At 37.9% G+C, this 22,052-nt stretch overlaps 1 protein-coding gene and 1 long non-coding RNA gene across 52 annotated transcripts in view; one reads left to right on the top strand and one right to left on the bottom strand.

Annotated features, from left to right (window-relative positions):
* LOC112658739 (uncharacterized) overlaps positions 1 to 22,052 on the top strand; it is a 178,237-nt gene that overhangs the window by 28,544 nt on the left and 127,641 nt on the right. The gene's annotated exons all lie outside the window — the stretch shown is intronic.
* Positions 16,482 to 22,052, bottom strand: part of RIMS1 (regulating synaptic membrane exocytosis 1) — a 477,898-nt gene continuing 472,327 nt past the window's right edge. For all 50 annotated transcript variants that reach the window (XM_035697447.2, XM_035697450.2, XM_035697433.2 and 47 more), the window contains 3 exons: positions 21,406 to 21,507; positions 20,668 to 20,807; positions 16,482 to 19,125 (listed from right to left, as the gene is read on the bottom strand). In XM_035697447.2, the coding sequence (XP_035553340.2) occupies positions 18,907 to 19,125; positions 20,668 to 20,807; positions 21,406 to 21,507 (461 nt within the window). In that variant the 3' untranslated portion in view covers positions 16,482 to 18,906. The remainder of the gene's footprint in view (positions 19,126 to 20,667; positions 20,808 to 21,405; positions 21,508 to 22,052) is intronic.

Genomic DNA, 22,052 nt, shown 5'->3' with positions numbered 1-22,052 from the left:
GAGCCTATTTGGTTCAAGGCTAGATTGCCTGGGTGTGTTGAGCATGTTCAGACTGTACTGCCTGTAACCGCAGGCTTTCTGGAATTGTCTATAGAAAAGCAGCAGGAATTTCAAACAAGGCTATACTCATAGTAACTAAACTGCAAAAACAAAGATCCTTATTAACTGAGTGAAATCTATGAATATTTGGGCTGAAATATTTCTATTTACAAAGTAATACCAACTGAACATCAGGAAGTCTGTCTCTTTCCCCTGGACAAGGCTGCTTAGGGACTGAATAGCCCTCTGTAGTGTCCTCTGTATGTTCAGAAGGGGATTACTATGGGCAGATGCCAGAGTGACCCTACAAACATATTCCTTTCAATAGGTTCACTACTTTCCTTCTAACCCTCTGCAGATGCTCAATTGTATGCCACCAAGGATCACATGTGTCCCTCTTCTATGAACCAAGCAGCCCCCCACCAGCAGCGTGATCTGGGAGCCAGAACCTGCCCACTGCTCTCAGCACATTCTGAGATTCTGTCAGGAAGTGATGACTGAATTGCACAGAGAAGGATCTTGGCAGAGCCAACGTATAAGGAGAGATCTCTAGTTTTTGGTGGTTTTATTTTTCATTGCAGATTGAAAACCTGCTCTTCTATGACTTGTGCCCGGAGACTTTTCGGGAGGCCCTGAACCCGGGATAATGAAGAAATGATAGAAATTCATTTGGGGAGTCAAATGGAGAGGGGGGACTGCCTTTGATACAGGCAATTTAGTGGATTATAGTAATAGTGAAGGCTTGAGATGTAGAGTTTTTAAAAAGTGGACTATTCCTGTTCTTACATTTGTTTGTAAAGAAAACCATATGTCTTTAAATCACTCTTCTGTAAATAGATAACCTTTTTGCAGTATTAACAAAACAAAGCAAAACAAAGCACTTGGGAGCAAAGCAAACCCAGTTGCATAAACACTGTGGGATACAAGTCAACAAGCTCTGCAACTCTGCTGTCAAGGAGCTCTCAGGAAGCCACCACTGTGGTCTGGAGAAGGTAAATTGCGTTCTGTGGATGTTACCAATATGTTCAATTACAATGAACATTGATAGTGGCAGCCAGAACCCAGGTCTTACGACAGCTGGAAGAACACTAGAAATGGAGAACTATCAATCACGTACGCTTGTTAAACACTAAGGACCAGGGCAGCTCATCTGAAGAGGAGGTAGAGCCTTGGCAGCAAATACTAAAAGGGCAATCACGCGGTGTAGGCTCCTCTGCATGGCTGCTGATTGGGAGCTCACGGTTACAGAGTCACTAGAAAAACGTGCATCTGGGCTATCAAATTTTTGTAGATGGTGTCTACAGGGCAAAGTCTAAGTATGGAGTTGGGATATGGAAGTGGGGGAAATATGGCAATGAATTTACAGAAATAGAAAAGCCACCAAAAAATATAAAGAGAAGAACATGTCCTTTAAAAGAACTGTTATTATTGAGTTTTTTGGGAAAGAAAATCCTCTCCTGGCCCCCAACAAGCTAGTGGGGGCAGTGAAAAGGTGAGGAGACCCACAGGTTTTCCGACCTGTTCTCATTAAATAGGGAAGAAAAATAAAAATGTTTTTGTGAATTTTAGTTGAACAAGGAATCAGATAAGAGCCTCTGCGTTTTCAAGGCATTTCCACAAAGTATTCTTTGCTCTTACTACCTCCTTTCACAGATATGAAAAAGGTGTCAAATGACTTGTGCAGATCCCACAAAGATTTGTTGGAAGGTTGTGATGAGAAAGCCACCTGACCAGACAGAGTCCTTCCTCTTCTCTTGAGTGGCACCATTTAGGCTACTCTAAGCCTTTAAATGGGAGTGATTTTGAAATGATATTCAAATGAAGCTCTTATTTGAGCAGCTTTTTCAGCCTTTTTTTTTAAAGCCCCTTTTATAATAAAAATAGTATCAATACTTAGTCTGATATATGGATAAAATAGATGATAATTATAATTTCTCGAGCACTTACTATGTGTTGGGAAGTGTAGTAAGCACTTTGCATACATCACCTAATGTAATTCTCACAGTAACCCTTTTAGGCAAGTGATATTGTTTGCCTCAATTTGAAGATGACTGATCTGAAGTGCAGTGTTAAAGTTACTTGCAAAGGCTAGGGAGCCAGTGATTATTGCAGGGCGGATTTGACCTCCAGTGTGCCTTGTCTGTAGTTGTGCTGGCATTAGTAATCCTGTATCACTTGCAAGGATGGTTTTACCACTAAAAGAGGTCTATATTTTCTACTCCAGACCCCTAGAATATTCTGGCAAATTGGCTAAGAACATTGCTTTGCATCAGAGGGACCTGGGTACAAATACTGTCTCAGCAATTGGTTGGTTGTGACACACATCTAGGATTATAGGATTGGTGGGAACATCAAAATTAAGTTTAATAACTTTATAAACTACCAGCAACTAGTAAGTTTTCAATATGATGATTATATTGTTTCTGCTTCACTATAAGGCTTTTCTGAAAAACTCAGCATTGTTTGGTTATATCCGTTCCACCTTCTCTCAGCCTTCACTAAGCAGCGTAGTGGGGGGGCGGTATTTCTTTCAAATAATTATTGAGGACCAATTATGTCAGACACTGTGCCAGGCACTTGGAATAGAGAAATAAATAGCATCCTTGATCTTAAGGACATTACTTGACTGGTAAAAGGAGTAGCCCAAAATAATCACAGTAGAATATGATAATAAGGGCTTGAATACTATACTTGGGAGCATAGAGGAATAACTGATTCTATCAGGAGGCAGACAAGAAGAGTTCACAGATGTGCAGTGAGCAAGAAGAGTTCACAGATGTGCAGTGAGCAAGACAAATAAATGGCAAATGCAAGGGTCCCTGGCTGGCTCAGTCAGTAGAGCATGTGACTCTTGATCTCGGGGTCATGAGTTTGAGCCCCATATTGGATGTAGAGATTACTTAAAAATAAAATCTTGTAAAAAAATAAATAGCAAATCTAAATCCTAAATCCTCTCTAAGAAAAGATGGCAAGACAGCATTTTTTCTATGGTCCTTAATGAGCATTGTGTCAAGACAAAGCAAAGACATTATCTGAGGCTGCCCTAGGTTTGGCCACAAAAGGAATGGTAAGACTTCTGTGCCAGGCTAAGAAAGTGATTCCTCACAGAGAATGCAAATCCAGGCTGAGGGTTTGTACATCCTGGGTTTTTTTTTTTTTTTTTCTTCTCCTAAGAAGGCTACTTCTCTCACTGTTAAGAGTTTCTATTCAAAAGAGCTCTACTGGAGAAGATGGGCATGATCCCTTTCATTGGTCATCATTGGCTTTTGCTTTGGTCACTCAAAATACATGTTTTTCACTTGAAATCTGCTCTCAGCTCCACCAATCAACCAAGAACCTAGGTTATCCCAGTCTCTCCTGCAGCAGTTTCCTTGGCAACCAGGGCCCAGCCAGAGAGCTCACCAAACCACAGTGGGACCAAGTGAAACCCTGCATGAGTATCAGCGTTCTGTTTTTAAAAAGTAAGAGACCACACCAGAGACTCCCTCTCTTGCAAAAATGCCTACCCAGCTACCATCACTTTGGGTTTGTTGAGTGTCTTTTACCAGTACACCTCAAAGTAGATATACTTTTGCATCATGAGTCTTACCCTATTGAGATAAATGTCATTATTCACATTGTTCTTTTAAGGAATCGCCAGTGAGAAAATCGAAGGATCCTCCAATGGGCTCTTCTGTTTTTGTTTTTTGTTTTTTTTTAAAACTATGTGCACGGCACTCCCTTGCAATTACTATTTCAGAATGCCACACTACAATGCTAAAATGTTGGGGTGAAAAATCAAAGAATATTGTATGGTTCCCTAATCAGCATTGCCCCATTGATCTTTCACAGTGATCAAAACTGAACTCAACTGATGTCCAAACCAGGTGTTGTGTTTGTAGTTTATAATCTGGTTCGCTGGGGATTGTCAGTGAAAAAGGTCCATGTAATGGGTAAGAGTAACTTTTCTGTCAACCACTGCTCATACCAGGGCTGTTCCTAAGGACTTCCTAATAGTGGGGGAAAATAGTGAGGCTTGCCATTTGAGTATATGAAACTTTCCAAACAGGGAACATTTAGGACAGGGCTTATCAAACCCTAGTATCAATGTGAATCACCTGGGGAGCTTGTTAAACACAGATTCAGTCTCAGGTGGGACCAGAGCATCTGCAATTCTGACAAGTTCCCAAGTGATGATTCTGTGGCTTGTCAGAGGACTAGATTTTCAGCAGCCAGAGATCAGGCTCTATGTCTGTATTTCCGTGATGACGTGTGTGCTATGGAAGTGGGAGAGAAAGAAAAATACACCTCTAATTCTTGTAGGGCTTTCAGTATTTTAAAACACTTTAATATATATTCCTCTTAAGCAAGCAATGTAAGTATTATTGTCCTCCCCTCCTATTTTTCCCCTCAGTGACACATAGCTAATGAGATTCCAGATCCAAGTTTTCATGTCTGTTCATCATAAAGGACTAATCCAAATAGAATATTTTTGTCATTATTAAGGTGTTTTGTTATTATAGTATGTATATGATTTAGAAAAGCATTACGACTATTATTAAACACACACATAATATTGAAATACTCTAAACCTAAGTGGGCTAAAGTTACTAGGAAATTATGTCCTAGATCACAAAAAGGTTCATAGAGACATCTCTGAGGGAAGGGGGTTTCTTTAGCAATGATGTTTCTTCAGAAACTCCCATATTCACAGTCAAGTGAACTTTGCTACTTTGGCCTGATATTTACTGGCTGCTGTTCTGATTTATTGAGATTCCATAATTCTGGTGGGAATAATGAGATGTCCAAGCTGTAGTGGGTTGAATGGTGTGCTCCCTCCCCAACATGAAAGTCCACCTGGAACTTTAATGTGACCTTGTTTGGAAGAAGAGTGTCGATTTAACTAAGGTAAGGCTCTCAAGATGATATCAGTCCTGATTTAAGGTGGACCCTAAATCCAATGATGACTGTCCTTACAAGACTCAGAGAAGAGGATAGAGGGGACACAGGGAGGAAAGGCATGTGAAGATGGAGGCAGAGAACGGAGTAATGCTTCCACTATCCAAGGAATGCCAAGAGGTACCAGAAGCTGAGAGAAGTAAGGAAGAGACTAGAGACTTTGGAGGGAGCTTGGTCCTGCTTCCACTATCCAAGGAATGCCAAGAGGTACCAGAAGCTGAGAGAAGTAAGGAAGAGACTAGAGACTTTGGAGGGAGCTTGGTCCTGCTGATGCTGTAATATCAGATTTCTGGCCTCCAGAACTGTAGATACATTTTGTCATTTTAAGCCTTCAAGTTTGTGGTAATTTGTTGTGGCGATCCTAAGGAACAAACAACTGCTTCCAAATCTTTCAATGGTTAAAAATGGCCTTGCCTTGGCAAGCTGCTCTCAGTGCTGTTGATGCTCTGTCCTAGTGTCTCAGGTACTGGTCTCAGCGTGGCAAATCTCTGTGGCACCTACAGGAGAGTGTGGTGGTGTTAGCCCTGGAGTTTGGGCCGCTTTCTATTAGATAAATGGAAATGATATTTTCTGAACAGACATATCTGTGCACTGAAATGAACTCACTGTACTCTTAAAGGAGGGGAGTCACAACTCTGAATTTATGCAACAAAATAAGACCTCTTGACTAATTCTTGATGGAAATAAGGCAAATTTTGGATATGCTTATAATCATGAAATATTTATACTCTTAGATTGTTTTTATGCCTTGAAAAAGGCTCTTTCCCCATAAATTTTTTCTAGACCTTAAACTTTAGTCAGTCACAGTCTAAATCTACTTCACTTAAGACTTCCCTGGTGGTACTGCCCCCTCAGAAGGTCCTTCTGTCTTTAGCTGCTTCCCACAAGCTGCATGAGGCCCTACTGCCATCTTGTGGCATTGATGTGCCACCATGCCCATTTGTTAAGGTTTCAGTTCTCACCAACAGAGGGCAGAGATGGAGGCCTTGGACTGGAGATTGAAACCCTTTATAATTTTGAGCTTTTGGCATTCAGCTGTCATGGTAGGGTGAGATTTGAAACTGAATATTAAAAAGAACCATATCATGTGATTTCTGTTTGCCTGTAATTTAAAGCAGTGGAAATTCGCAAATATTGTACAGCCTCCCTGGGGGTAAAAGCATACCGCAGATATACCATTTTGAATTTCCAACTCTTTTCTTAAACCTCACCCACCCTATGCTGTAGTGATAGCTAACAGGCAGGCATTTAGGGTAGAAAGATGATGAAGGTCAGAGTTCAGGAGGCTGACAAACACCCTGTCTGGTACTTACTTGGCTTCCTGTTAATTTGGACCTGAGAAGCCACCCAACTCTAAATTGATGGAACTTTTGTTAGATTGCTTGTTTATTTAACTCTAAACAACTGGGGTTTTTGATGGCCTAATTTTCTAGGAAATAAGATTTACATAGCTCAGAGTCATATTTACTATGTGGCTTCTATTAAATTAGAAGAATCATTTTCTCTGTGTCTCCATCTAAATTTTCACAACAGTGGAACTTTCCTGACTGACACCAATATTCCCCTTCCCCAACCTTTAGTGAAATTGCCAAGCAGGTTAAATCTCAGAGCTCTCTTTAGAGCAAGAGTGAGGTTTTGGGAGCTTCTATCTTTTTTTCTACCAATATTTAGACAGAAGCTCAAAAAACTGTTCCTCAGTTTGCTAGAACATCATTTGGAAAGGCTTCATCAAGAGACAGTATTCCAATATCCTAGAACATTGCTTCAGAAGTATCAACTTAACAATTTTAATCAAATGAATCCGAGATCTAAATGGTTGAAAAATCATTACCAGTTTTACCTAGACACTATTCTTAGTAGAGAAAAAGCTGCTGGAAAAGATGGCTAACCATAAAGTTTTGCTTTCTAGGCCTGGACCCTCACACTTTTTTACTCAAAGTAAGATCCACCAACTCTTGCATCAGCCGAGAGAACAGGGGCTGGCTTCATAGGTGTACATAAACTTGTATAGTCACTTGGGACCTTGTACTTAGAAGGACCCCGCACTTGGCTTAATGCTCTGTTGCCACCATCTTGAAATTCTTAATAATTTTTTTTAAAAAGGGGTTTCTTGCATTTTTATTTTTTACTGAGCCTTTCAAATTAGTACATCCTTCCTGGAACCTTTTTAGAAACATATAATCTGAGGTCCCACCTCAAACTTCTAAAATTGAATCTGAATTATAACAAGATCTTGAATGAACTGCTACAATACTGAAGTTTAAGAAGCACTGATCTTGGCTACCTCTGAGGTAGGTCCCAGGTAGCATAGGAAGGCTCAGATGAGTGAGTAGCAAGTGGGTTGTTGGTGGAGAACATGGGGGATAATCTGCATTCTCTTTAGAGCAGAAGAATCAAAAGTCATTTAGACTGGAGGGGTATGGATGGGGCAGACTTTGGGAGATCATTGGAGGATAGAGAAGGAAAATGTGGGAAATTATTTTATTATATAGGAAATAACATCTTCAAAACTATTTCTTTTAAATCATAGTGACCTGTCACAATTTTTTGAAAATTCAATCCTAACATTAGAGTACAAAAGAGAACTTGAACAATGAATGGCCACTGGTTTTTGACTTTGGGGTATAGTCTGATCAGGTATTGCTGATTGAGCTATTGTGGCATGGAATGGGCCAAGAATACACATCCATTATTATGGTCAAGCTGCTCTTCATCTCTTCACTGTTTCTAGGAATTTCTCCCTCTATTCCTCTTTTTAACTGTCAAAATTCCTCTTCCTCCACCCCCTTTCTCTAGACATGTGCACTTTGCTTTGGAAAATTTACACATTTACAAAAGAACAGATTGGAAGAGATTTGGACCTTAGGCTTTAGTTGCTTTCAGAAAAACAAGAAATCCTTGAAAAAGAAGCTTCAATAGGTCAACTGCTAGCAAGAGTGGTGGTGGATTTATAGAGTTTAATTTAAAATTATACTGTTGTGGGGCACCTGGGTGGCTCAGTAGGTTAAGTGTCCAACTCTTGGTTTCGGCTCACGTCATGATCTTGCAATCCTGGGGTAGACCTAGAGCTCTACCTGGGCTCTGTGCTCAGCACCAAGTCAGATTCTTTCTCCCTCTCCCTTCCTCTCTATCTCTCTGTTTGCCCGGGAAATGTGTGCTCTCTTTCTCATATTCCAAAAACAATATTGGTATGAATATTTCACAAAATCAAAACATCTTTTATGTGATGATACAGTTAGATAAAGCAAAACCAAACCAAACCAAACCAAACCAAACCAAACCAAAAAGTATTGTTTTTGGAGTATAAGCTGGAAAATAGCATGCAAGCAAAATCTTGGCTTGTGGCAACAAGACTATGGAATTTACTTTGTTTCTCAACTGCCAGGGCAATAGACCCCTTGAACATTATAACTGTAGCTATGTTGGGTGTAGGAGATGAAATTTTTGTATTTATTCAAAGGAGATTGAGTTTTAATAGACTGAAAACAATAATCTAGGAGGAAATGGAGTTCTCAATCTTCTTGCCATTCATTCATTCCTATAGTCTTGTTTTTGGTACACATTTTGTGTACCAACCACTGAAGTTTAGTTTATGTCATTGTTTTTATCTTGAATAATTTCAAAGGATTTACAAGTTTCACCAAACCATTTAATTATAACAATATTGGAATAAAGCATAAAAGAAAGAAAAAATAAATACACTATTCGTGAGCTTGACTGCAGTTGACATGAGAGTATAATTGTTTAGCAGGGTAAATGGAGCCAGGGCAAATTGTAAAGTCATTGTAGTCAGGGTAACTTGAGACCATACAATGGATTATACTATTCCTACAGTGGTCCAAGGAAGCAATTTCTACAGTGGTCCAAGGTCTATGAACTTGGATGAAAACAACAACAACAAAACTATACCTTTCTTTTTCTTTGTTTTTCTTGCCTCTAAATGAAATTGAGCATTTCTTTCAATTGTTACTGTAGGCAACAAGCCATAGCCATAGCATAGCAGTACTTATGACCTTGTTGTCAATAAAATCATAGATATTTTTATATCATGTTACAGTTGTTACAGATATTTTGAACTATCATGTATGTTATCATCACTTCAAAATATAATGGTCATTGGATTTGTCACTTTATTTAGTACATCAGTAAAGAAGTCACATATATTATTACATTACAAATTGTTTTTAAAATGTTTTTAATTTTTCTAATATAATTAATTTCTTTTGTATCTTATGTACTTTTTAAATGAGTCTAATATTATTCTAAGGAGGAGCCCATAGGCTTTGCCAGGCCCCACAGGGACCCGAAGCATTCTAAACACTAGGGTAGAAGAAAACACAAGTCCATAGAAGAAAATTATTTTCCCAGACACTAAATAAAGTATAGAACACACAAACAGCATCATGTGCGTCCGTTTGCCAACAAAAAGATATTGAGTGATATATTGGAAAATAAATTCAAAATGGATTAGAGAGCTATATGTGAGACAGGAAACCATCAAAATCCTAGAGGAGAACACAGGCAGCAACCTCTTTGACCTCAGGCATAGCAACTTCTTACTAGATACATCACTGCAGGCAAAGGAAACAAAAGCAAAAATGAACTATTGGGGCTTCATCAAGATAAATCTTCTGCACAGAGAAGGAAACAGTCAACAAAACTAAAAAGCAGCCTATGGAATGGGAGAAGATATTTGCAAATGACATATCTGATAAGGGATTACTATCCAAAATATATAGAGACTCAACATCCAAAAAACAAAAAATCCAGTTAAGAAATGGGCAGAATACATGAATAGACGTTTTCCTAAAGAAGACATACAAATGGCTAACAAATACATGAAAAGATGTTCAACATTACTCATCATCAGGGAAATACAAATCAAAACCATGATGAGATACCAGCTCACACCTGTCAATATAGCTAAATGAACCTGGGAAATGGTGGATGTTGGCAAAGATGCAGAGAAAGGGAAACCCTTTTACACTGTTGGTGGGAATAAAAACTGGTGCAGCCGCTCTGGTAAACAGTATGGAGGATCCTCAAAAAGTTAAAAATAGAACTACCCTATGATACAGCAATTGCATTACTAGATATTTACTCAAAGTATACAAAAATATTGATTCAAAGGCGCATCGGCACCTTAATGGTTATAGCAGCATTATCAACAATAACCAAATTATGGAAAGGGCCCAAGCAAGTGTCCATTGGCTAATGAATATATATATATATATATATATATATATATATATATATATATACTCAGCCATAATAAAAGAATGAAATCTTGCCATTTACAGGGACATGGATGGAACTAGAGTATATTATGCTAAGTGAATTAAGTCAGTCAAAGATAAATACCCTATGATTTCACTCCTATGTGAAGTTTAAGAAACAAAGCAGATGAACATAGGGGGAGAAAAGAGGGAGAGGCAAACCATAAGACAGACTCTTAACTATAGAGAACAAACAGCGTTGGTGGAGAGAGGTAGTGGGAGATGGGCTAAATGAGTGATGGGTGTGAAGAGGGCGCTTGTGATGAGTACTATTATATGTAAGTGATGAATCACTAAATTCTACTCCTGAAACTAATATTACACTATATGATAACAATTGGAATTAAAAACTTGGGGGCAGCTTGGGTGGCTCAGCAGTTTAGCACTGCCTTCAGCCTAGGGTGTGATCCTGGGGCCCCGGGATTGAGTCCCACGTCAGGCTCCCTTCATGGAGCCTGTTTCTCCCTCTGCCTGTGTCTTTGCCTCTCTCTCTCTCTCTCTCTCTCTCTCTGTGTGTGTCTCTCATGAATAAATAATTAAAATCTTAAAAAAAAACAGAGAAAAAGGGAAAGTTACATTTTGTAAAAATATATATAGCCAATGAAAGAATTTTTAATTTATACTTAATAAAAATGAAAAGCAAAACATTATGAAAAACTTGGCAAATCTATGGTGGAGTGAAAATCATGATAAAAACAAATTAGTGTGATCTGCTTGGTTTTACATTATGTGTTGATAGAACTTGGAAAACTTAGAGGAATGAAGAGATAACAAAATACATACTAATCAGAAAAGCCATGGTCATATCTTGTGGATTGTACAACAAGGAAAGGAGTCCTAGAATGAAGTGCCTATGGAGGAAGATGAAAGAGAGATTCTAGCATCTAAAAGAAGGCTAGATAGTGCATACCCAATGAGAAAAAGAAAAAGATGATTTCAGTGAAAAGTAAGTTCCTCTCCACCCGGAAAAATGGGTGGGCGTTCAGAGATGTGGGAGCAGACTTGTGGGTACAGTATAGGCTGGTAACCTCACATAGCAGAAGGCAGTCAGAGAACATTAAAAGGTTGAGAATTCCTGGGATAGAAACATTGCAGGAATTGTTAACTAAATTATCTAGGAAATGGTACTAAAAATGCTGGTGAGAGTAGTTTTGCTGGGCTAGGTCAGATGGAGTTCTCTGTTTGCTTTCCAGGAAGTGGTACTGACTAAATGCAAGGTTGGTCTAGAAAAGTAGTGAGTAATCAGCCCCACTGAAAGTGCCAGGATTGGACTGAAGAAAGCAAATGTGGTATGGGCTGTGGAGGTTAGTACTTCTGTGGCCTGAGTGGAAAAAAAAACCTTTCTCTAGACTTACCTGACTGTACAGGAAAGAAACATTGCAGCAGCGTTGTTGGGTGGAATAGAGCAGGCACTAAAGGCTAGATTTGCCTAAGAGTTCTAGATTCATATGCAGTTTTCACACATTTAACTTTGATGAATATTAGTATTTGATGTATAGCAGTTATAACAACTAACATTTATTCGGTATTTACTATGAATTCAGATTTTATCGTAAGAATTCACATATTTACTACTTACCTTAATCTTCAAACTAATGCTATGAAGAGGGTAGTATTATTATTCCATTCAACAGATATGTTCTATAGTATGGTTTTATTAATTGAACTCTTAGTATAACAATTAAATATCTAACTTTTAATTAACCTAATTAACCTTTTGATTTTTTTAATCATCCACAGATCTGGAGGTCAGCTGGGGCAGCTCTGTTTCAGCCTGGGAGTTGGGTTCAGGTCTGTTTCACATGTCTCTTATTCAAGGACCAGGTTGAATGAGCAGTGTCCACCTACAGAAAGCTGTTCCCATAGAGAATGGTCTCTACTTATGTCATATCCACTTAACTTTCCCCGTTAGGGAAATAACTAACACAGAAATAAGTCATCTGGCCAAAGTCAATGGGCCAGGGGTATATAAATTCTCAGCCTCTTCTGTTGTGAGGCACTGCAAAGCAGCATGGCAATGGGTCTGAGTATGTATAATTCTTTCAGAAGGAGTGAAGAACTGGGAACAAAATCTTGCCTTCAAGCTGGAAAACTGGGACCATGAGAAGGAGAAAAATTTCCAAGAAGGAAATCTTCAGTAGTAGTTACAGAGAGGGTCAATAACTGTGCTATGATAAGACTGTTGGAATTTGTGGCTAGATATCATGTTTAGTGGAGCATATTAGCAAAGTGGTGGTGGGGGTGCTCAAACCATATGGCAGTAGAGGTAAGGTTGCCAGATTAAGCAAATAAAAATATAGGAAGCCAAATTAAATTTGAATTTCTAATAAAAATAAATAATTTTAAAATCATATTTAAATTTAATTATTCATTTTAAAAATGAAATACAAATGTAACCGAGTATTCTGTATTTGATTTGGTATGTTGGGTTATGTTGGGATTATGAATGAGTAGTAGGTGAGGTATTGGAGCCAAAATAGAAGAGATCACTATGGAAGTTGGGTGATAAAGGCAAAAGGAGGGATAAACTAGAAGATCTATATAATTAAGAAGAGCTCTATTAGCAGTAAAGGCCTGACCTACATTATTAGAGATCATCACATATATACCCATGATGGATGTATGTTGGTGGAGGGGGGTATGTAACACTGACCATTTGGGGAGCTAATGAGACAAAAGTTTTAGCAGGAACTGGATGCAGCCACCCAGAGCATCTCTGTATGGCAATTTGAAAAAGAAAAAAGAGGAAAGGAAAATCCCAAAAGTGAATGACTCAGTCTCAAGCTGAGATTAGAGTAACCTGTGTGAGACTAACTAATGAAAGTGTCATTATGTGATTGGCCATGATACTGACAACGTTTAGTTTACACCTAGGAATTGTGAATACTTGCATATGTTGTCTTCTTGATAGGTACCTGAGGAACCAGGATGGAAGGTAGGATGTGGGAGTTGTGTAAGGCCTGATGACTTCTGAGCTCCTCTAAGAAGGGACTCTATGTATAGATGAGGAGTCTTGGAAACTATTTTTGGGAGCAAATAACTTAGCCTATGGACTGACTCTGGGTGGACTTAAATGCTCCATGGGGCTGGGATTCAGTGCTGATCAGTTCAACCTCAAGGTGTGAATTTTTGTGACTGATGCAGAATTGAGGGTACTGTGCACTGGGACTAGGGACAAGGAGTCAGGTAGAGGTACTCAAAAGACAATTTTACCTTGGAACCAAAGGATAAGTCGGGGGCTCAGCTAAGGACAATTTTGTTCTATCTTTATTAATACTCTTCTTGAGAGCTGGTATGTTATATTCAAGAAGTTTGATAATGCAAATGGTGAGTGCAGTCAGAGGAGGATGCAGAGGAGAGAATTATAGGACAAAAGTTTTAGAAAGAGGGCTCAGCAGATGCAGAAGAGTTCACCTGCCTCCTTTCCCTATTTCCTCACCTCCTGTAGTAATGGCAGAGTGCTTGAGATGTACAACAGGAGACCTTACTGGCTGGGAATGTGTTGGGTCTTTTCCATGTAAGTATCTTGGCTGTAGACATCTTTGCCACAAGCATTTTTACCACACAGCTGTCTGTAAGGCAATTTTGCTATAAAAGGTAAAATCACAAAAAATTTAAAAATGAATAAAATTTTAATAAATAAAAATTCATTAAAAAGGACATAATGAAACATGGAAAATGAATAACAAAATTAAAAAGCTTTTATTGTGAAATATAAAATATTTGAATACAGGGCAGCCCGGGTGGCTCAGCGGTTTAGTGACGCTTTCAGCCCAGGGCCTGATCCTGGAGTCCGGGATTGAGTCCCACATCAGGCTCCCTGCATGGAGCCTGCCTCTCTCTCTCTCTCTGAACGAAGAAATAAAAATCTTAAAAAAAATTTTTTTTTGAATACATTTAAAATGTATGTAGATTCATGGCAATGCTGTGCAAAAAAGATTTTGTGGTTTGTACCTATCTTTGAAATTTTTCATTCTTTGTATTACACACATTTTTTTTTGCTTGTTGATTTGTCTCTTTGTTCAGCATATACTTTTTTAAAATAAATCTTTCTTCATTAAGCAAGGTATCAGTTTCCAAATACTAGGATGTATATTTGTAACTGAGTTTTGTATTGCTTAATGAAAGCCTTCTACACTGTTGTTTTTGGCATATTGTTCTTGACATATTGTCATTGATAGATGTCCTAAAGTTCTATGGGTTCAAAATTCCATACCATTGTAATAGACCATTATGAGAGCTAAGATTTACATAGTATAAAAATGAAAATACTATGTCAATGGAGAAACTATCAACCAGTTGATGAAACCAACAAAGTCAAATCAAACCATCAACCAGTTTTGTTGTTGTTTTTATGTTATAGAGTGAAATTGCCTGATAGCCAGTTTTAGTTATATGGTGAAAAGGTTTGCGGCAAAAATACTTGTGGACAAGAGGTCTATGGTAAAGATGCTTATGGCAAAAGTACTTAGAACTGGCTGGAAGTTGTGTTAAGGCAGAGTGGTTTGGGTTAGAATTCTTTCCTTTCTTTCCCATCTGATGGACTCTTCATTCTTTTTTTTTTTTTTTTTTAAATTTTATTTATTTATGATAGTCACAGAGAGAGAGAGAGAGAGAGAGAGAGGCAGAGACACAGGCAGAGGGAGAAGCAGGCTCCATGCACCAGGAGCCCGATGTGGGATTCGATCCTGGGTCTCCAGGATCGCGCCCTAGGCCAAAGGCAGGCGCCAAACCGCTGCGCCACCCAGGGATCCCTGGACGCCAAACCGCTGCGCCACCCAGGGATCCCTGGACTCTTCATTCTTAAATGAAGTTGATCTAGCTCAACTATCAGGGCATAATGGAGGATGCAAAGTGTTTAGCGGGGCAGGCTCTGGAGTCAGACTTTGGTATATCCCAGCTCCATCACTAACCAGTGCTGTGACCTTTGGCCTGTTATTCATCTTCTCCAAGCTGCAGATCCTACACTTGAAATAGGGTTATAAGAGTTCTTAACTCTTAGGGCTATTGTGAGAATTAAAGGCAATCCCATAGCCCTTTGCATACAAATGAAAATACATTACTGTAATTATTTATGTCATGATCTCTCTTAATAGATAAAGAGCTCCTTTAAGATGGTCAGGGTTTTTTTGTTTGTTTTTCTTTTGTTTTTCATTTTTACATCCCAAGTAAATATACATGACATCTAGTACTCAACAAAGCCCTTAATAATGTTAGTTAAGTATAATCAGAACATATATCTCTGGCTGGGATTTCTAGATATTAAGTTGTCAAAGTCAGCAAAAAACCCATGAAGACAGCAAAATTGCCTTTCTCATGGTTACTAACTCTCCACCACTGTAGGCCCTGAAGTCATCATGCCAGGCAGACTTACCTGATTTGAAGAGAGATTTCTGCTTTTCTCTGTCTAGACAAAGAATTTTAAGGCTGTATTTAGTTGCCTCCTGTTTTAATGTCAGACTTGCCCTTGCCCTCCCCCGGTTATGTGTTAAACAGCTCTGCTTTGACAGCTTGATGTAAACTGAACTAATCTGTTGTTTTTGTCTTCTCCACCCAATCTAACAGATAATTTCATGTCTTGTAGACCAAACAACTGGTTGACTCAATAGGGTAAAATTCAGTCAACTGTTTAAAAAACTTTAAACAACTGATATAGTGACATGTCTCACATTGCTTTATTGTCTCAAATTTGATACTGATTTAGTTGTGTTTATTTTGCTTTACGTTAAAGCCAGTGTGGTCTATAAAAATATTAAGGGTTTTAAAAAAGTAGAGACTGGATCCTAACAGTGATTTACTACAAATAAACTGCAATATGAAATTATTGCTTACCAAGTATTTTGTGAGGATAATTATGAAATACATGAACACACTTCTGGAGAAGCAAAGAGTCTTAAAATTAAATTAAGACAGCTAATAATTTCTCTTTTAACATATTATTTATGAAGCTTCATCTACTATATGTGAATACATATTTATTCCCTAAGAACCTACTAAAGATAATTTAATGGATTGCTTGGTTTGTTAAGTTGGCCTCACCTAAGGCAAAGATTTATAAATCAGTCAGGAGTTCAAGAAAAGATGGAATGAGGAGACAGGTTGCTTTGATGAGAGACGCGGGAGTTAATATTCTGATATGTGACATAACTGGAAATGATTTGGCAATTGGACAAGAGAGTTGTCTCTTTTATTAGCACACTCAAACAGCAGCAGAAAAACAACCTTCCATATGATTCTTACCGAGATTTATTGTTTTTAATAATGCCACTTTTCAGAAGTATAGTCATGTGTTCACTTAGACAGGCTAACAAAGTGAAAACTTGTATGTGATGCAAAGTACCCTTTGGGCGTAGATTAAGACAGATATAGTGCAGTGACAAGTCAAGTCAAATGCCCACAGCAGACAACAAATCTCAGCGTCCTTTTCCCATGATCTGGCTCCCATTTTGCACCATAGAACCCACAATGGAAATCTGGCAAAACATAGAACACAGATGGCTACCAACTGACATGAAAAGTAAATTTTATTAAACATGTTTACATACATGAGTTGTTCATTTTAAAAGCACAGGGGAGTGTTAAGACAAGTGGTCAAAATAGAAAGATACTACCCAATTATAATTAGTTGATTGTTGGCCACTAAGACAGAACGGAATCTAGTAGAAGTGCACCAATGCTTCAGTTCTTCCTGCTCAGCATGGTGAGTATAGTGGTCAATCTGTGCCCTGTGGAATGATGGGCAGATAATTCTGGTATGTGTAAATAATAATAAATAATTCACTTGGTGCAGGCAGTATGTCTATGGATTAAAACCTAGTGTGTAACACAGTGTCTACATGTGGTACAGCCCCACGGTAGGAATCTACACCAAAATATTAATTAGAAGGAATTTGGTCCATACTACATCACGTTTTCCAGAGGGTAAAAAATAAAGTCCATCTATAGACATTTCACCCCAAACTCACAGACGGAGTATGGCTAAAACCTGCAAAATGTCTATAACAAAAATGGATGGCTTAGATTTCTTGGTTATTTCAGTAGAGTAATTAACGAGCAAACTGTACAAGTACATGCAACATACAAGCTGGCCTAAGGTGGAACTAACATACATTATTAAATAACCTATTTTTTCATTTTTTCTTTTCTTTATTCTTTTTCTTTCTTTTCCTTTCTTTTCTTTTTCTTCTTTTTTTTTCTTTTTTTTCTTTTTTTTTACAAAACGTGCATGCAGCTTTGAACAGTTCCAAGTCATGCTGCTCTATTTGTGTGATCACAAAAATTGAATGACTCATAAAAGGAGGGAGAACATATCAATGCATCTGCAGAGTCTGCAGTTTGTAGCACTTATACAGAATGTCACAAGGGAAATTCAAGGCCAAGAAAAACTCAAATGAAGAAAATGCAAGTTGAAATTTGACTGTTTTATTCCCCCCACCCCAGAAGTAAGATACTTTGCATTAAAAAATCAAGCTTTGTGCTTGCATCGATCTCAAAGAAATGTAAACTAAAATTTGATAAAAACATCACTTTAGTGCAGAATATTTCAACTGGAATTTCCAGTGGAATACTGGACAGCTTATACCATGCTCTTTCTGGGGCAGATGGGTATGTCTACGTGGAGACATGGCCGAGAGGCCTGGGCATAACTGTAAGTGTTTTCAGCTCAAATCTGTTTCTAGTTTTTAGTCACCATTTTGGGGAGTCAAAAGTATGGTTTATACACATGAGCATATACTTTTTTGGGGAGATATCAGAAAGAAGAAGTTATTATGAGGAGAGTTTCCAAAGTACAGTTATGTGGTTAGTTTTAATTCCCAGCATTTGTTGCAGGTTGACTTCTTTAAAAATCTTCCATGGAGAACAATGGAAAACATAAATTACTTTTTTAGAACGCAAACAGATTATTCTTCATTAAAAAAAAGTGATTCTATGATTATTTGTTTTAGAAGATAACTTTTTGTTTTCTGGGTTTCCACACATAAGACTGAAGTATTATAAAATGAAAGCCAGTGAAACCCTTCATTGGCCTCATCTTGCCTAGTTGTTGAACACTTTGGGGAGATGCCACAGAGACTGCTTCAGCCCTTTGGTGCTTTTGGGAAAAGAAAGGAAAGGTCTTTGTAAGCATCATGAGGCCTGTCATGACATATCCAAAAACTAGTGGAAATAACAAATACAGTGAAAAATAAAACAAAACAGATCAAGAAACCAAAACCCAACAAATAATACACAAATAAAACACACAGAACAAAATTTCTCAAACACCAAGGAAATAACACTGCTTGTGGTCTGTGCAGAAACGTGTAAAATACAACTTTTCAGAGTGAGAGTTTCCAGTTTGTTCAATTTGGGGTGCGTGTGTGTGTGTATGTGTGTGTTTGTGTGTGTGTATTTGAAGTTTCCTCTTTTTCTGTTTGTTCGAAGCATCAGTGACTCTCACTAGCATGTTGACTCTTACTGTAATTTGATAGACTGTCTTGTTCTGTCATATGAAGCCAGGTTCTAAACAAGTGGGACATATTATTGAAAACTACTACAGGCAAAACACAAGTTGATTGTCTGTCTCCAACAATGCTTTTGATCATGAAATATCTGGTTCAGATTATTATCCTGAAAGGTAGAGTTTCACTGGAATGACTCTTGTATGAGTTCACTATGAGCGGATGCAGGGAGGCCCAGTTGAACTTTCCAGAGATGACTGGGAAGCCCGGCGGGTCAGGGGAGTGAGTGTGGGATCCACCAGGGATGATGGTGGGAACAACTTGTACCATCCAATTACCATACTGGAGAGATCAAGTTCTTCCAGCAAGATCTGTGCCACACCCATAAAGCATTTATGGTCCATTCTGCCATAGTCCCCCCAGACGATCACCTGCAGAGACAAAGAAATGCCATACAACTTGAAGGGCTCTTTTTTTCATATTTGAAGGCTAAAAACAACTATTCTGTAAAAGTGGGCCAATCAGTGAAGCAGAGGAAATGAATATAACTGACACCAAAGAGGAAGAACAGATAGAAAGATACTAACATTAAAGTGCTCAAAGAGACACTATATGATAATTTTTAGATTTGATAATGTTTCCCTATCAATGAGGGGTATTATCTACGTAAACCATGTTAAAGAAGTAAATATATAAGTTTATCTTATCTAATAAGTCATGTGCAGGGCCAGATAAATAAAAATTAAAATTTGTATAAGTTAGCAGAGCAAAACAACATAATTCAGTGTACAGAGGAGTGTGTATATGGATGATGATGGAGTATGTGTATGTATGTATATGATCACGGATTGTGTACAAAGAATGAGAACATTCATTACATTTCTTTTACATTATGTACTTGTTAGTGATGTGACAGGTTGAAAAATAATTGTAAGCCAGTGCCTTCTGAGCATCTGCCTGACAATTCTGATTTGATCAGATGATTAATAAGTCCTATTATTAATTGACGAATAATATTCGTCCTATTGCTTACAGGCAGTTAGTACAATCTGGGTCAACTCCTATTGGCATCAGATAAGCATTCCATTACACTTACTCCTACTAGGTTCTGTTTTCCAATCCTTTGGTCATCTGTAAAGGTTCTCCACTGAAATCATTCACCGGCTTACAGGACTGCTGAAACTTGCCTTTTCAATTTACTGAGTAATTTTGCCAAATTATTTAATCTCTGTGATCCTCATACATAATCTGTATAATGGGGATTATGATATTTTATGCACACAATAGTTAAAATGTTTAAAAGAAGTGTATGTTTAAAAGAATGCATGGGGGTGTCTGGGTGGTGCAGTCAGTTGACCGTCGGATTCTTGGTTTTGGCTCAAGTCAGGGTCTTGGGGTTGTGAAATGGAGCCCTGCATCGGGCTCTGTGCTCAGCATGGAGTCTGCTTGGGATTCTCTCTTCCTCTGCACATCCCCCCTGCTCTCTCTAAAATAAATAAATCTTAAAAAAAGAAGTAATGTAATAGAATTACTTAATATGTCCGATATTCACCAGTCCTGAATATTCTCTTTTTCTTTCCTTTCTTCCTTTTTGTATCCCATGTCTGGCACATAGCAATGCTCAATAAATCATTGCATCATTTGCCTTGATTATCTATCTATCTACCTACCTACCTAGCCAGCTATCTATTGAGAAGAGGGGGTGTGAGAGCAGGACAAAAACTGAAGGAGAGGATGAGGAGAAGGAAAAAAACAAGGGAGATAAAATAAAGATTATGTTTTCCATTAGATTCATCAGATATTTTTAATACTACATATTGTTTATACTGTAATTTAACAATTTGTCTTTTTCTACTCAAAGATGTTACACATTTCTCCTTACTGAAATTTATTCTTTTCATGTTTGACCACCTCTTCAGTGTTTATATGAATAATTTGGACATTATAATGTAAAAACTCAAACTTTTACCAACCTGAAGAACTTTACCCTGTGGACTTTCATCAAAAACCAGGGACTGTTGATATAAAGGATCAAGGGTTTTTCGTGCAATTCTTGTCTTCTTTTTGGCTATACAGGCCCCGTTTTCCAAAAGATATACTTTGACGTATGGAGCTGAACAAAGTAATATTTAACATATAAGAAGTTAATCCTTCAGTGAAATTGATTTGGAGAATGCTTTATTAGAGAATTAGAGATGTTTATTGAAAAGTTCCCCATTGATTATTTAAATCATTTTAAATTTCCAGTGCTCCATAAATTCTATTCTTTAAAACTCTTATGTTACCACTAGGCATTTTCTTCATTTCAAGTAAATGTATGCAAAGTTAATCTAAGACTGACTGACCTGAGCTATAGCTGGCATCACAATTCAGGTGTATAACTTAAAGCCCATTGTTTCCTTTTTATGCTTAGAACTAAAAAAAAAAATCTTTTTCATTTGTGAATGTGCAGAAAAAAAACACAAGCTAAGAAACAATCATAACTAAACTTTTCTTAATTTGATAATACTCTTCCTTATCCTTTCTGCAGAATAATTGCGCAAGGAAAACCCAAATCCGTTTTTATAGAATCAAAGAATACAGAAAAGCTGCTTTTTTAATCATTCAGATGATGTGAAGTGGAGCATATAGAATTCAAGTGCAGCAAATATTTTGATTTTTTTTGCTTATGTCAGATTCTCTTGTCCAAACTCAGTACCACCTTTCCTTACCAGGTGTAGACTTGGAACCAGGTTTTTGCGTGAGACTTCGTGCTCTAATAACTTCAACTTCTAATTGGCCCTTTTTATCCTCCATTCCAATTTGTATGTCACCTGCAAGTGGAAAGGAAACAAAATGTTTCAGTTTCTTTGCAGTTACACAGAGTTGAAAAAATAGAGGTATACGACAGACCCCATGATCCTAATGGTCTTGATAAAAACCCTAATATTTAGAACCCCAGCTTTCACTTTTATTCCCCTGCCTCCAATCAGGTTTTGAAATGTTTCTCATTATTTTTCTGGTACTAATCCACATTATAAGAATCTCAAATTAGTTTAAAAATCACTTAATTACAATAATACTCAAGTATTTAAGTTATTCTTATACTCTGGTAAGATTTTTCTTTTTTTAAAAAAAAGATTTACTTATTTAGTTATTTGAGAGAGAGAGAGAGAGAGCATGCACAAGAAGGGGAAGCAGCAGAGGGAGAAGCAGGCTCCCCACTAAGCAGGGAGCCCAATGAGGGGCTCTATCCTAGGACTCCAGAATCATGACCTGAGCTGAAGGCAGATGTTCAACCAACTGAGCCACCCAGGCTCCCCAAAGAGCACAAACAGAAAGAACTGCAGGCAGAGAGAGAGGGAGAAACAGGCTCCCC

This window comes from Canis lupus, chromosome 12 (genome assembly GCF_003254725.2).
Source record: "Canis lupus dingo isolate Sandy chromosome 12, ASM325472v2, whole genome shotgun sequence".
Classification (NCBI taxonomy): domain Eukaryota; kingdom Metazoa; phylum Chordata; class Mammalia; order Carnivora; family Canidae; genus Canis; species Canis lupus.
Note: the sequence above shows the minus strand (reverse complement) of the source record. Positions and strands in the feature narration are given on the sequence as shown.